Raw genomic sequence first — 12538 nt, 5'->3', positions numbered from 1 at the left:
CGAGGGAAGCACCAGAGCCCGGAGCCTGGCTCTGGCGGCCTGCTGGGGCTGAGCCAGGGGAAAAGGTGCCTGAAGGCGGCTCGAGGATGCTGGGGTTGGGCCGGTATCGTGGGGGTGATGAAGGCGGTGCGGTCTGAGAGTCTCGCTCTGCCCCCGTCCCCTCGCACTGCTGCAGCCCTGCCCCGTTCCGTCCTGCCTGCTTCGGAGCCGCAGCCTCGGGATGGAGTCCGCGCTGACGGCGAGCCAGATCCGGCAGCGATTCATTGACTTCTTCAAGGAGAACCGGCACACCTACGTGCACTCCTCTTCCACCATCCCTCTGGATGACCCCACGCTGCTGTTTGCTAATGCTGGCATGAACCAGGTAGGATCCCAGCTCTGGTCCTTGCAGCTGCACCAGGAGGCTGTTTGCAGAGCCTTTGGAGTTGCCCGTTCCTTCCTAATAAACAACAGAGCTCACCAATTGTTTGTAAAACAACAGATGAGCAACGTGGTGAGCTGCAGGTGTCCCCATTCGTTGCAGTGGGGTTGGACTAGATGGCCTTTAGTGGCCTCTTCCAATTCAAACTGTGGCACTGTGAAGCAGAGTTTAAAACCTCGGTGCATTTACCCATCTTTTCTTAGCTGACTTCTTTCCAGCTGTGCTTGAGTTCACCTTGCAGGAGGTTCAGTTCTCCCTTCACCCATCAGTGCCTGCTCCCCGAGCACAGCTGGTTTCCCATTGCTCTGGTTTCACTGAAATGAGGTTTGTATTTGGCTGCTTGCATCCTGAAGTGTTCCCAAACACCAAGTAACTACCAGAATCTTCTGCTGATTGTGTGGAAAATTAGCGTTTTGTTCTCCATCTCTGGTCACAAAGAGGTGGCTGTTGCATCTGCAGGAGTGCAATTGCAGAGTTGGCAAGAGAGGTTTCTGTGCTTCCAGGGCTGACAGTGCAGAGATGGGAGCGCTGCCAGTCTGCCCTCCTTGACCCTTTGGACCACAGCTAGCACTGCAAATAGTTGCAGGGAGAGTGCTGGCACAAATGACCACCAGCATCTCTGGGGAGCAGTTGGTGCTAGGCTGCTGGAATGGTTTTTCTGGAGTTTTCCTTGTCTTTTTGGCAATTGGAAATCTGGCTGTTTTCAGCCCCTTTGGAAGTTCTGGGGTTCGCTGTGCTCCAGCCATGTGTGCTGGGTCCTGCATCCTCCTCGCATGCAGCAGACTGAAGGCTGTCTCTGGGACATCCAGGCCAGCAGTGCCATGATATAGAAGATACTCAATGCCTTGCTGTTGCTTTTAACATCTAAAACCAGGCTCTTAGTGCTTTCCTTAATTCCTCTTTTTTCTTTCCCCTCAGTTCAAACCCATCTTCCTCAACACTATCGACCCCTCGCACCCGCTTGCTAAGCTGAGCAGAGCCACCAACACTCAGAAGTGCATCCGAGCTGGGGGCAAGCACAACGACCTGGACGATGTGGGAAAGGATGTCTACCACCACACTTTCTTCGAGATGTTGGGCTCCTGGTCCTTTGGGGATTATTTCAAGGTAAAATAGGCTGATCTGAAACTCTAGCACAAAATCACATCTCTGTGAGCTCAGCAGTGTTTGCCAAGAAGGAGACTGTTTTGGCACAGAGGGGCTCCTTAAGGTACGCTTGGCTCCCCCAGCTCTGCAGAATATTTTGTGATAAATTACTGAAGATTTACAAAACTGATTATATTGCATTAACACTGGCAGTTTGAAGTCTTCAGGTAGGAGTTTTAGTGGCTGTCCTGGAGCTGTGGTCATAAAATAACAATATTCCCAAGCTTCTTGCTTGTGTGAGATTCATATTACGCAGGGATTATGAAGAATACAGCATTATCAGCAGATTTGAAAGGCTTTTTTATTTTTTGCTGAGGATTATAGGCTTTAACTCGATTTCACCTGCAAAGCTACGTAAGGTGTGTTGTGTGCCCTGTTTGCTACATATACTAGTTTTCTTATCTCTTATGCCAAAGGTCTGAAAGCTCTGGATTGCTTCTTAGATAGCTGTCCTGGTCCAGTTAGGGCTGGTAGTACAGGAGGACCTCAGGAGAGACTTTGTGTGGAAGGTTTCTGCATGTTTGAATGATACTCTGAGTAGATCCTAATCAGCCAGTACTCTAACTGAGCAGGTACTGCATGTTGAAGAGAAGGTTTGTTTGCACTCACATACTCAGCTCCTCTTTCCTTCTGCAGGAACTTGCTTGTAAACTGGCACTGGACCTTCTCACCAAGGAGTTTGGCATCCCTGCAGAAAGACTCTACGTCACTTACTTTGGTGGAAATGAGGCTGCAGGACTGCAGCCAGACCTGGAGTGCAAGCAGATCTGGCTGGATTTGGGGTGAGGGCCTTTAACTGAGAAAGCTTCGTGTTTTGATGAACAGCTGCCGTCTGCCTTTCTTCAGAGAAAGATGCCATGTGCTGAGGCAGAGCACTTACAGCAGGAGGTTTTAAAAAATGGAAGCATCACCAATAATGTTTGCAGGGAGGTGGAGCTGCAAAACCACAAGGAAGCACTAGATAGAAGAGGCTGAGATCAGGTCAAGCCTTAGAGTTTTCTTTGCAAAGTCTCCTTTCTAAGCTTAAGAGCATAAGAAGTGCCCTGCTGTGTCGGATGGATGATCTGTCTGTCTGACAGCACTTAAGATGCTGTTCAGGGAAAGCAGGCAAACCTGGCTGTGATCTGTACACTCTTCTTCTCCTCCCAGTATTCGCAGTCAGCGGATCGGGTATGTTAGCAGGTCATTCATCCCTTCCCCTTAGTCTCTGCTTGGGGATGTGCTCCTTCAGCCTCAATCTGATTCTGTTTTGAGCCTATTAGATTTCTCTAACCCTCAGTTTCCCACTCAGTCTTGTCCTCTCCAGTCCTACTCTTGCTTGTATTGATGTCAGAGATGCCTGTGTTCTCAGTGGCAGCTTTGGTGGGGTGTTGTGTCCATCTCTGCCTTCCAGCTGGCACTCCTCAGAGGGGTGGTAAAATCTTAAAAGTTAGATTCTTGAATTGTCAGAGGCAGACTGATCCGGAGAACGAGTGGGCTGAGAGTTCTCTGTTGAGACTCCCTCACAGTTGGGGGGCCTCCTGCCTCGCTGTAAGTCTCTTGTTCAGTAGGAGCTTCTTGTTACAGGCTGGATGAGGGCAGGATTCTGCCTGGCAATATGAAGGATAACTTCTGGGAGATGGGTGACACGGGGCCCTGTGGCCCTTGCAGCGAGATCCACTATGACCGAATTGGGGACAGAGATGCTTCGCACCTGGTCAATCAGGATGACCCCAACGTCCTGGAGATCTGGAATCTGGTGTTCATACAGTTCAACAGGTGAGTGAGAGCTGCTCCCCAATGCAGCAGCTGCTTGGCTGCATTCCGAGTGCTCTAACAGGTGCCTCTGTACTGCTTTGCTGTTTGCTGGGGCCTTCTTCCCATACCTGCAAAGATCTTCAGCAATTTGGATGCTGTAGCAAGCTGAATTCTGGTATTGCTCCCCTGCCTTCATCTGTGACAGCTTGTCTTTCTTTGTGTCTGGGCAGGGAAGCTGATGGGAGTCTGAAACCTCTTCCCAAGAAAAGTATTGACACTGGGATGGGTTTGGAACGACTGGTTTCTGTGCTGCAGAACAAGATGTCCAACTATGACACCGACCTTTTCCTTCCTTACTTTGAAGCCATACAGAAGGTACAAATTGGGGAGTCTGGGCCTGATCTCACTGCATCCATTGCCTGGACCCCTGGGGAGATGTGTGGGGCAGGTCAGGTTGGAATGGTTGTATCTGAAGGTCTCTGTTTTCCCAGTTACTGCCAGCCCCGTGGATTTGTACTTCTCTGAGGGTAGGAGCTCTGGCTGGCCCAATAATTACTGCCTTGGGGGATATTTCCCAAGGAAAACAGGGGACAGGAGCAGTGCAGCTTTCCCAGGTGTTTCTAGCAAACCGCGTGCAGGCACTGCTTTGTTACAGTAGTGCTCTTCTCTGGGGTACAGATAGAAACACCTTGAAGCAGGGAAGCTGGGACCCCCTTCCCACCTGGCAGAATTTTGAAGGTTTCTTGGCTGGGCAAGTTATGTCAGGCCAGAGTCTATGAGCCAGTGTGCAAAACAGATGTTTTCCCTCTCGATTCCCATTACGATGTGTCTCTCTCCCTCCCTCTTCTGTCCTGGGCTCAGTGGTGGATTAAGCTGCCTTTACCTCCCTCTGCTCCTTGGTGTCCTTCAGCCCTGAGAACGCAGGCACTGTGCAGAGCTCTCTGTCTTCCCCCTCTCAGCTCCTTCCCAGAGGAGTGTGCCATCTCTGTGGGATGATTTTGGCTTCTGAGGTGCTTCCCTGTTGTTCTGCCCTGCTGCTGATCCCTGCGTTCTGCTCCCCACGCAGGGCACGGGTGCCAGGCCATACATGGGGCAGGTTGGTGCTGAGGATGCTGATGGCATAGACATGGCGTACCGTGTGCTGGCAGACCACGCACGGACCATCACACTGGCCCTCTCTGATGGTGGCAGACCTGACAACACTGGCAGAGGGTAAGGAGGGAGCTGCTGCAGGGCTGCCGTGTCCGTTCTGCTCAGTGCAGGATCTGGTGCGTCTCTGGGAGGTCTGAATTCAGTGGGTAGCAAAGCATTAGTTCAGTGTATTTGAGTCCTTATGGCAAGGTGGACACCTGAAAAACCAGGACACGCAGGTCTGAGCATTCTTGTCACTGCTACAGAGAGGACTGCTGTGGACTGATAGGCATAAAAGCTTGTTTGGTGCAGTGCTGCTGTCAGAAAAGCAATGGAATTTGGGCTGAGGGGATGTGCTGCAGGTGCTGCTGGACTCAGGACTGACTCTTAAGCACACAGCAAACCTGAGCCGTGGGGCTGAGGACTGGGCGGGATCCCTGGTGCACCCTCTGAGAACAAATCAGAGGTGTCACACTTGCATTGAGGAGCTCTGCTGTTTTTTCACTCAGAGGGCAGTGAGACCCTGACACAGGCTGCCCACGGATGGTGTGGATGCCCCATCCCTAACCTCAAGGCCAGGTTAGATGGGGCCCTGCACAGCCTGATACAGGGGTTGGCAACCCTGCTTATGGCAGAGGGATTGAAACTAGATGATCTTTAAGGTCCGTTCCAACCCGAACTGTTCTGTGGTTGTATTTCCTAGGTATGTGCTGAGGCGGATTCTCCGCCGAGCTGTGCGTTACTCCCATGAGAAGCTCAATGCCCCCAAGGGCTTCTTTGCTACGCTGGTGGACGTTGTGGTGCAGTCACTGGTAAGTTCTTTCCCCGCTCCACTGTATCTGATGGTGTCGTCTGCTGAGGTGTGCAGATCTCCGTGCTGAATCCTCTTGGGTGTGCAGGGAGATGCCTTTCCTGAGCTGAAAAAGGACCCAGATATGGTGAAGGACATTATCAATGAAGAAGAGGATCAGTTCCTGAAAACGCTCAGCAGAGGACGTCGCATCCTGGACAGGAAGATCCAGAGCATGGGCGACAGTAAAACCATTCCTGGTGAGGCCGTGGCTTCAGTTTGGAGGCACCAAAAGTCATTTATCGTGGAATAAATGGGACCGACGGCCGAGTTGGGCTGGGAATTGGGTGTTGGTGGAAAGTGTAGAGGGCAGAGCTGGAGTCAGCAGACCACTGCTCTCTTCTCTGTCCTGTGCTCGCTTGCTCAGGTCTGTGAGCTGCACAGACATGATGTGGCAGTGTGATCTCTGTGCCCAGGAGACTGTTAGTGAGGAGACTCCTAGGTGCTTGTGTCAGCCAGGCCTGTTCATTGTCCTGCTGTAATGCAAAGCTCGTTGAGGAGCAGCGTCTATGGAGCAGGAGTGCTGAACTCTGTGCTTTTGCCATGCAGGTGATACTGCCTGGCTGCTGTATGACACTTACGGTTTCCCTGTGGATCTCACTGGACTGATAGCAGAGGAGAAAGGCCTTGTTGTGGACATGGAGGGCTTTGAGGAGGAGCGGAAGAACGCGCAGGTGGATAACAGCACCAGGGGTGGCTGATCTGAGAGTGGGCAGGGAGGGTTCCCTTTGTTTTAATCTGTGGCTGTGAGTTCCTGCTCCTTTCTTACAGCATGCTCTCCACCCTTGGGAGACTCCAGGGGCCCTGGAGCCCTTTGGGAAGCTTTCCTAAGAGCCCTTTGGGAAAGACCAGGGCACAAGAGCGGAGCTGTCATCCAGCAGTGCCAGGGTGGGTTTTCTTAAGCTTTGCTTCTTGTCGTTGGCAGCTCAAATCCCAGGGCAAGGGTGCCGGAGGGGAGGACCTGCTCATGCTGGACATCTATGCCATCGAAGAACTAAGGGCACGAGGGCTGGAGGTGACAGATGACTCACCAAAATATGGTTATACCTCAGATCCCAGCGGTACCTACGGTATGACAAAGCCCTCTCGGAATCACCCTCTGCTGCCCAGTCCTTTCCTACCACATCTCCCTGGGAGGACTGCTTTGTCTTCCTGGGGCATCTGACTTAACGAGGTCCCCTCTGGGTTCATCTTTCCTGGGTGGGAGTGGAAATGTGTGCAGGGGAATAGTTGTGCAAGGAAGGGACAGAACACTGAAGAAAATCTTCTTATCCAGCTACTGCTATAGTTCTTCCTCCTTACCCCCTGGAATTACAGCTCCTGCATTGGCTGGGAGCTGTTGCTATGAATGAAGTTCTGTTCCCATATAGTGTCTTGTTTCACTGACGTTGCCTATTGTCTTTGGTGACAGATTTTGGGAGCCTTGTGGCCACAGTGAAAGCCATCCGCAGGGAGAAGAAGTTTGTGGAGGAGGTGTCCACTGGCCAGGAATGTGGGATAGTGCTTGACCGGACCTGCTTCTACGCTGAGCAGGGTGGGCAGATCTATGACCAGGGCTACATGGTCAAGGACGACGACAGCAGGGAGGATGTGAGTCTGCCTGAGAGCCTTTAGTCTCAACCTCTCCTGCAGCCTAGGCAGCTGGGTGCAGAGGAGGAGGGGCCAAGTAAGCTCCAGTGATTTCCTGTCTTGGGTCAGGACCTGCACAGGTTTCCTTTTTTGGGGGGTGCAGGATGGCACAGATGTGCTGGAGTTGGTTCTCCTTGCTTGGGAGGTCACGCTGAACTCTGCTGCAGCATCAGGCTGGTGCTGTGCCGTGGTGCTGGGGTGGCTGTGCTGAAGGACAGTGCTTTTAAGCTGAGGTGGGGACCTCTTTCAGCTCTGCTCTGCATGGGGACATCTTGCTTTCCCATATCCCACACACCGATCCAGCTCTCACTTACACCTTTCCAGCTGCAGCTCGTGGCTCTGGCAGGACAGGGCATCTCCCTTGACCTGTCACTCCCCTTACTGGATATGTTTCCCTCTTTGTACAGAAAACTGAGTTCACTGTGAAGAATGTGCAGGTCCGAGGGGGTTATGTGCTTCACATAGGGACTCTGTATGGAAGCTTGAAAGTGGGAGACCAGGTCCACCTGTCAATCGATGAGGTGAGTTAAGGCATGGTGTAACGTGGTTTGTCTCTTGGCCCTGTCTCCTTCCTTTGGAGCAGCATGGCTGCTGCTTTGGAGGCAAGGAGATTGGGTCCTGCTCTCCCTGCAGCACATGGTTCAGGCAAGCTGAGTCAGGGTCTCTCCTTCTGGGATCTGGCTTCCCTCTTCCATGAGGCAGATAACACTGCTGGCTCAGCCACACTCTGGGCTTTGCTGACCTGAGCAGGACCACATCTTCAGCCCTGAGCAGGGGGGTGGAATGCATGTGCAGCACCACTGTGTTGCTGATGACAGTGGAGAGCCTGGGCTGTCTGCCCTTCTCCAGACGTTGCTTCAGCAGGCTGAGCCTGCTGAATGGAGCCCAGTCTGCAAAATGTGTTTCCCTTCCCTTTAGAGGCACCTCTGGAGCAAGAGAGAAGGCACGATGCAGGGACAGGCATACTGCTCTATCCTTGGCTTCTCTCCAGAAAAGCCCAGCAAGGGGACAGGCAGGGAAAAGCTGTGTACAAACGTAGAGGGGAATGTCCTGCTCCTATAGCTGAGGCTCCAAGGCAGCAAGTTGTTTCTGGTGAAGCAGCACATTAGCCTCTACCTCCACAGCTGGAGGTGATCCTGGCTGTGCAGTGTGGGACCACATCTAACGAGGCCTTTCTCCATCAGACCAGGAGGAGACCGGTCATGAGCAACCACACAGCCACCCACATCCTCAACTTTGCCCTGCGCTCAGTGCTGGGAGAAGCAGACCAGAGAGGGTCGCTGGTGGCACCAGACAGGCTGAGGTTTGACTTCACAGCCAAGGGAGCCTTGTCCACACAGGAAATCAAGAAGGTTGAAGGCATCGCCAACCAGATGATCGAGGAGGCAAAGGTGGGTTGGTCAGCTTGAGGGGTTAGCCAGTTTTCCGCCCCCATCCTCCAGGAAGAATCCTGCCCTTTTCCTGCTGGATCTGTGCACTGGCTTGCTGCAGTGTCTGAACTGGCCTTGGTGGACAGCTCAGGCACCAGCTTTCAGAAGGAGTCTGGCTTGAATCCCATTCTTAAACTGCACACCCCTCCTTGGAGTTGAGCTGTGTGCGAGGTGTAATGTGGATAAGAGCTTGTTATGTTGCCATTTCCCCACTGTGTGAGAACAGAGAGGAAAACTCATGCCTTGGTGGGAAAAGGTGATGACCAACCTTTCATGTAGGGACCATCTCCCTGTCTCTTTAATCCTTGGGTTTGGCTGGTATATGTATGCTTATGAAAAAGATACCGTAAGTGAAGTTTTTGGATGGCCTGGGATGCTGGAAGTGTGGCCCAGTACTTCTGAGCTGCTGGTGCTGCACTGTGCAGGTTTGCATTGCTTCAGGGGGTTTTGAGTGGGGAAAATTCCATGTACATTGATCTGTTCCTTTGTTCCAAGCCCTCTCCAGCTTGGAATGGTTCCTTGCCTGCTCCAGTGTCACACTGTCTGCAAATGCCAAGAAGTTTAGCAGAGCAGTTCAGAAAATCTGTCAGTTACACTGGGATCCCTGCAGCTCAACCAACCCCAGGTCGGGTGGAGCTTTTAGATCCCTTTTAGGATCTTTCAGAGGAAGTCAGGATACCTTGGAAATGCAAGCCCTCGGTCGCATCTAACAGGACCAGCTCTCACCTGCATCCTTTTCCTTTGCTCTGCAGACTGTGTATGCCAGGGACTGCCCTCTTGCAGCAGCCAAAGCTATCCAAGGGCTGCGGGCAGTTTTTGACGAGACCTACCCCGATCCTGTCCGTGTGGTCTCTATTGGCATCCCTGTGGATGAGCTGCTGGCTGACCCCTCCGGCCCTGCAGGCTCCATCACTTCCATCGAGTTCTGCGGAGGGACGTGAGTATCTGGAGAGACCGGGGAAGGCGGCAGGGTGGGGGAAAAGCAGTCCCTGTGAAGCCTGAGCTGCTGAGGGCTGTAATGTGGTTGTGTGCTGGGCGAGGAAACCTCCTGTGTGCTGTCCCTGCCCCCACACGGCGTCTGACAGCACTGGTGCTTGCCACCCTTCCCTCACTCTTAGGCTTTTCGTGGCTAGGTTGGGTTTTCTGTCTATCCCTTGCTACTTCTCTCTGGCAGGGTGGTTTCCTGGTTTCCATGCTGAATCCTGCTGAGATGAGAAGTGAACTGGTCTGTTAACTCTCTCTTGTCGTGGGTCTCTTTCTGGGTTCTTTCCTAAGGCACTTGCAGAACTCTGGCCATGCTGGGCCCTTTGTGATTGTTTCAGAAGAAGCCATTGCTAAAGGCATCCGGAGGATAGTGGCAGTCACCGGGGCTGAAGCTCGGAAGGTAAGGGGAGGAAGGAGTTGTTCTCTTCTGGGTGGATCTTGGCAGCCCTTCTGGCAAGGGGGGCTCCAGCCAGAGTCTGGCTCTGGGCACGCGCTGCCTGCATTGGCTCTGCTGCTTTCCTGGGGGTTACTGAACTCTATGCCTCGTGCTGCTGCCTTCCTGACACTTCTTTTGGGGATGGCCTGGTAGCTCCCCCTGCATGACGTGACTCAAATTGTGTTCTGCCAGGCCCTCAGGAAGGTAGAGAGCCTCAAGAAATTGCTGTCAGCCCTGGATGCCAAGGTGAAGGTCCAGACGGCTCCCAACAAGGATGTGCAGAAGGAGATCACAGACCTCAGTGAGGTGAGGGTGGCAGCAGTGCTGGGACCTTATTTGCTGGCACTGGGTGTTATTAATGAAGCCCAAGCTGTTTCCTGCATCTCTGTATCCTCCTCTGGGGCCTCTTTGTCTTGATTACCCTCGTGGGGTTAATTACTGGTGAATTTAAGTCTTGTGCCAACGCTCTTGTAGGACACAAGCTCAACAGAGGTCTCAGCCCTGTGTTCTTTGGGTGCTGCAGCTCACACCTGAGCTTGTTGGATGGTGGGACAGGGGAGCTCAGGCCACTTTGAAGTTCACGAATGCAGTGCCTTCTGCCATGGCCACATGTACCTTTAACCCTCCCTTGTCCTGTTTTGCAGATGCTGGCCACTGCTGTTATCCCACAGTGGCAGAAAGATGAGCTGAGAGAAGCTGTTAAAGCACTGAAGAAGGTTATGGATGACCTGGACCGTGCAAGCAAAGCTGACATCCAGAAACGAGTGAGCTCTGGCTGGGGGTAAAAGACAGCATGGGAGGGGCTGCTTGGGGCCGTCCTGGGAGCTCCACTTGTGCACACTGCAGAAGGGAGCTGAGCTGTGCCTCCTTCTGTGCTTGTTCCTTGCAAGATGGGATACTTCTGAAGCTGGGTGCAGGGTAAGGCTGGAGCCTGGGTCTTCCTTTGGATCCCATTGGATTTTTCTGGAAGAGGAACCACGCACATCACTGCTGCTGCCTTGCAGAATGCATAACCTCCTCCGAGTGTGTGGGTTTTTTTTCCTAGCACTGCAGTGTGGGACTGCCTGAGGCTGGGCTGTGGGTGTACTGGGACACCTCAGGGGCCTCTGTCTGCAGGGAACTCTGGTCTGGGTGGTTCTTGTGTCTGTGTGCATTGTGCAGACACCTGAACAGTGCTGTTTGTCCTCAGGTACTGGAAAAGACAAAGCAAGTCATTGAGAGTCACCCTAACCAGCCACTAGTCATCATGGAAATGGAAAATGGGGCCTCAGCAAAGGTATGGGAAGGTCTGATTGCTCCTCTTTGTGCCTGAGGGGCAGTTGGGTGGGCTCTGTTTGCTCTTGGAGACAGTGCTGTGTTACAGAGGCATTAGGCCAGCTGCCAGCTCTGAGGAGGGGCTGAGGAAGAGAGAGAACATGTCTGTAGTGTGCCTTGTGTCCCAGCTCCTGGAGTAACAAATGGCTTTGCAGAGATGGGTGGCTGTGAACCATTCCCTGAGCTTCCAAACCTGGTCAACTCTTGGAAAGGGCAGATAACAGCAGGGCAAGGGGAAATGGTTTGAAGTTGAGGGAGGGAAGCTTGAGGTTGGATGTCAGGGGAAGTTCTGTACTGTGAGAGTGGGGAGGTGCTGGAACAGCTGCCCAGAGAGGCTGTGGATGCCCCGTCCATCCCTGGAGGTGTTCAAGGCCAGGTTGGATGGGGCCCTGGGCAGCCTGGGCTGCTGTGAGATGGGGAGGTTGGTGGCCCTGCATGCGGCAGGGGGTTGGAGCTTCGTGATCCTTCCAACCCTGGCCATTCTGTGTAGTGAGAATTTCCTCTGGAAATCGTGTTGGATTCCAGATGAGACTCATCTCAAAGGAGTCATGACAATAAAGTGCAGGCTTAAATGTTGGAACAGCCAAGCTATAATGCTCTATTTAAATTTCCACTTTGAGAGCCTGATCTGGTGCTGTTTCATACTCCTCCATGGCTGTCCCCATCTCTGTGATGCTCTCGGCTGGGCTGGGCTGGGTGGCAAGCCCAGGGGAAGGTGAGCCACTGTGCCTTGTTCCTCCTGCAGGCCCTGAATGAATCGCTGAAGCTCTTCAAGACTCATTCCCCCCAGACTGCCACCATGCTCTTTGCTGTGGATAACGAAGCGGGCAGGATCACCTGCCTGTGCCAGGTGCCCCAGGTCAGTCTGTGTGCTGCTGTGCCTCTGTCAGTGGCAGAAAACTAATCTCATACGATGCGACCAAGTCGCTGTGGTGGATGAGAGCCACAGCTTTGTGTCACCGTGGTGCCGCCAGGGGGATGGAGCAGGAGGGGAGAACTGGGGCTCGGGAGCTGTGGATGAAAGCATCCCTCACTGCCATCGGGCTGGAGGTCGAGCTCCTTTTTTCCCTTCTTTTCCTGCCCAGGAGACAGCGCAGAAGGGCCTGAAGGCCAACCAGTGGGTGCAGGAGGTCTCTGCCCTGATGGATGGCAAAGGGGGAGGGAAGGACATCTCAGCACAAGCCACAGGAAAGAACGTGGGCTGCCTGCAGGAAGCTCTCCGCCTGGCCACGGACTTTGCCAGGCTGCACCTGGGGGAGCTGAAAAACTGAGGGAACCCCACGCGCTCTCCCTTTCCCCTGCTTTGCTGTATGAGCCCCGCATCCAATAAATCATAGAATCAGTCAGGTCCGAAAGGGCGCTAAGCTCCTCCGGTCTGACCGTCAGCACTGCGTTATCTCCCCGGGGCAGCTGTGCCCCCCCGGCCGCTCTTCCCCCCCCTCAGCCGCTCTACGAACGCA

At 53.3% G+C, this 12538-nt stretch overlaps 1 protein-coding gene across 1 annotated transcript; it reads left to right on the top strand.

Annotated features, from left to right (window-relative positions):
- Positions 1–220: 220 nt before the first annotated feature.
- AARS1 (alanyl-tRNA synthetase 1) lies at positions 221–12433 on the top strand. The gene is made up of 20 exons (XM_003209739.4): positions 221–364; positions 1340–1528; positions 2204–2349; positions 3134–3325; positions 3535–3679; positions 4371–4516; positions 5139–5247; positions 5335–5485; positions 5835–5959; positions 6211–6355; positions 6697–6875; positions 7322–7435; positions 8099–8305; positions 9097–9281; positions 9620–9728; positions 9957–10070; positions 10409–10528; positions 10954–11040; positions 11824–11937; positions 12164–12433. Exons 1-20 carry the CDS (start codon positions 221–223, stop codon positions 12347–12349), a joined length of 2907 nt encoding a protein of 968 aa, XP_003209787.1. The 3' UTR covers positions 12350–12433.
- The last annotated feature ends 105 nt before the right edge of the window (positions 12434–12538 follow it).

The sequence above is a fragment of the Meleagris gallopavo genome, chromosome 13 (genome assembly GCF_000146605.3).
Source record: "Meleagris gallopavo isolate NT-WF06-2002-E0010 breed Aviagen turkey brand Nicholas breeding stock chromosome 13, Turkey_5.1, whole genome shotgun sequence".
Lineage (NCBI taxonomy): Eukaryota > Metazoa > Chordata > Aves > Galliformes > Phasianidae > Meleagris > Meleagris gallopavo.
The sequence above is the reverse complement of the archived record's forward strand: the minus strand, read 5'-3'. Positions and strand labels throughout refer to the sequence as shown.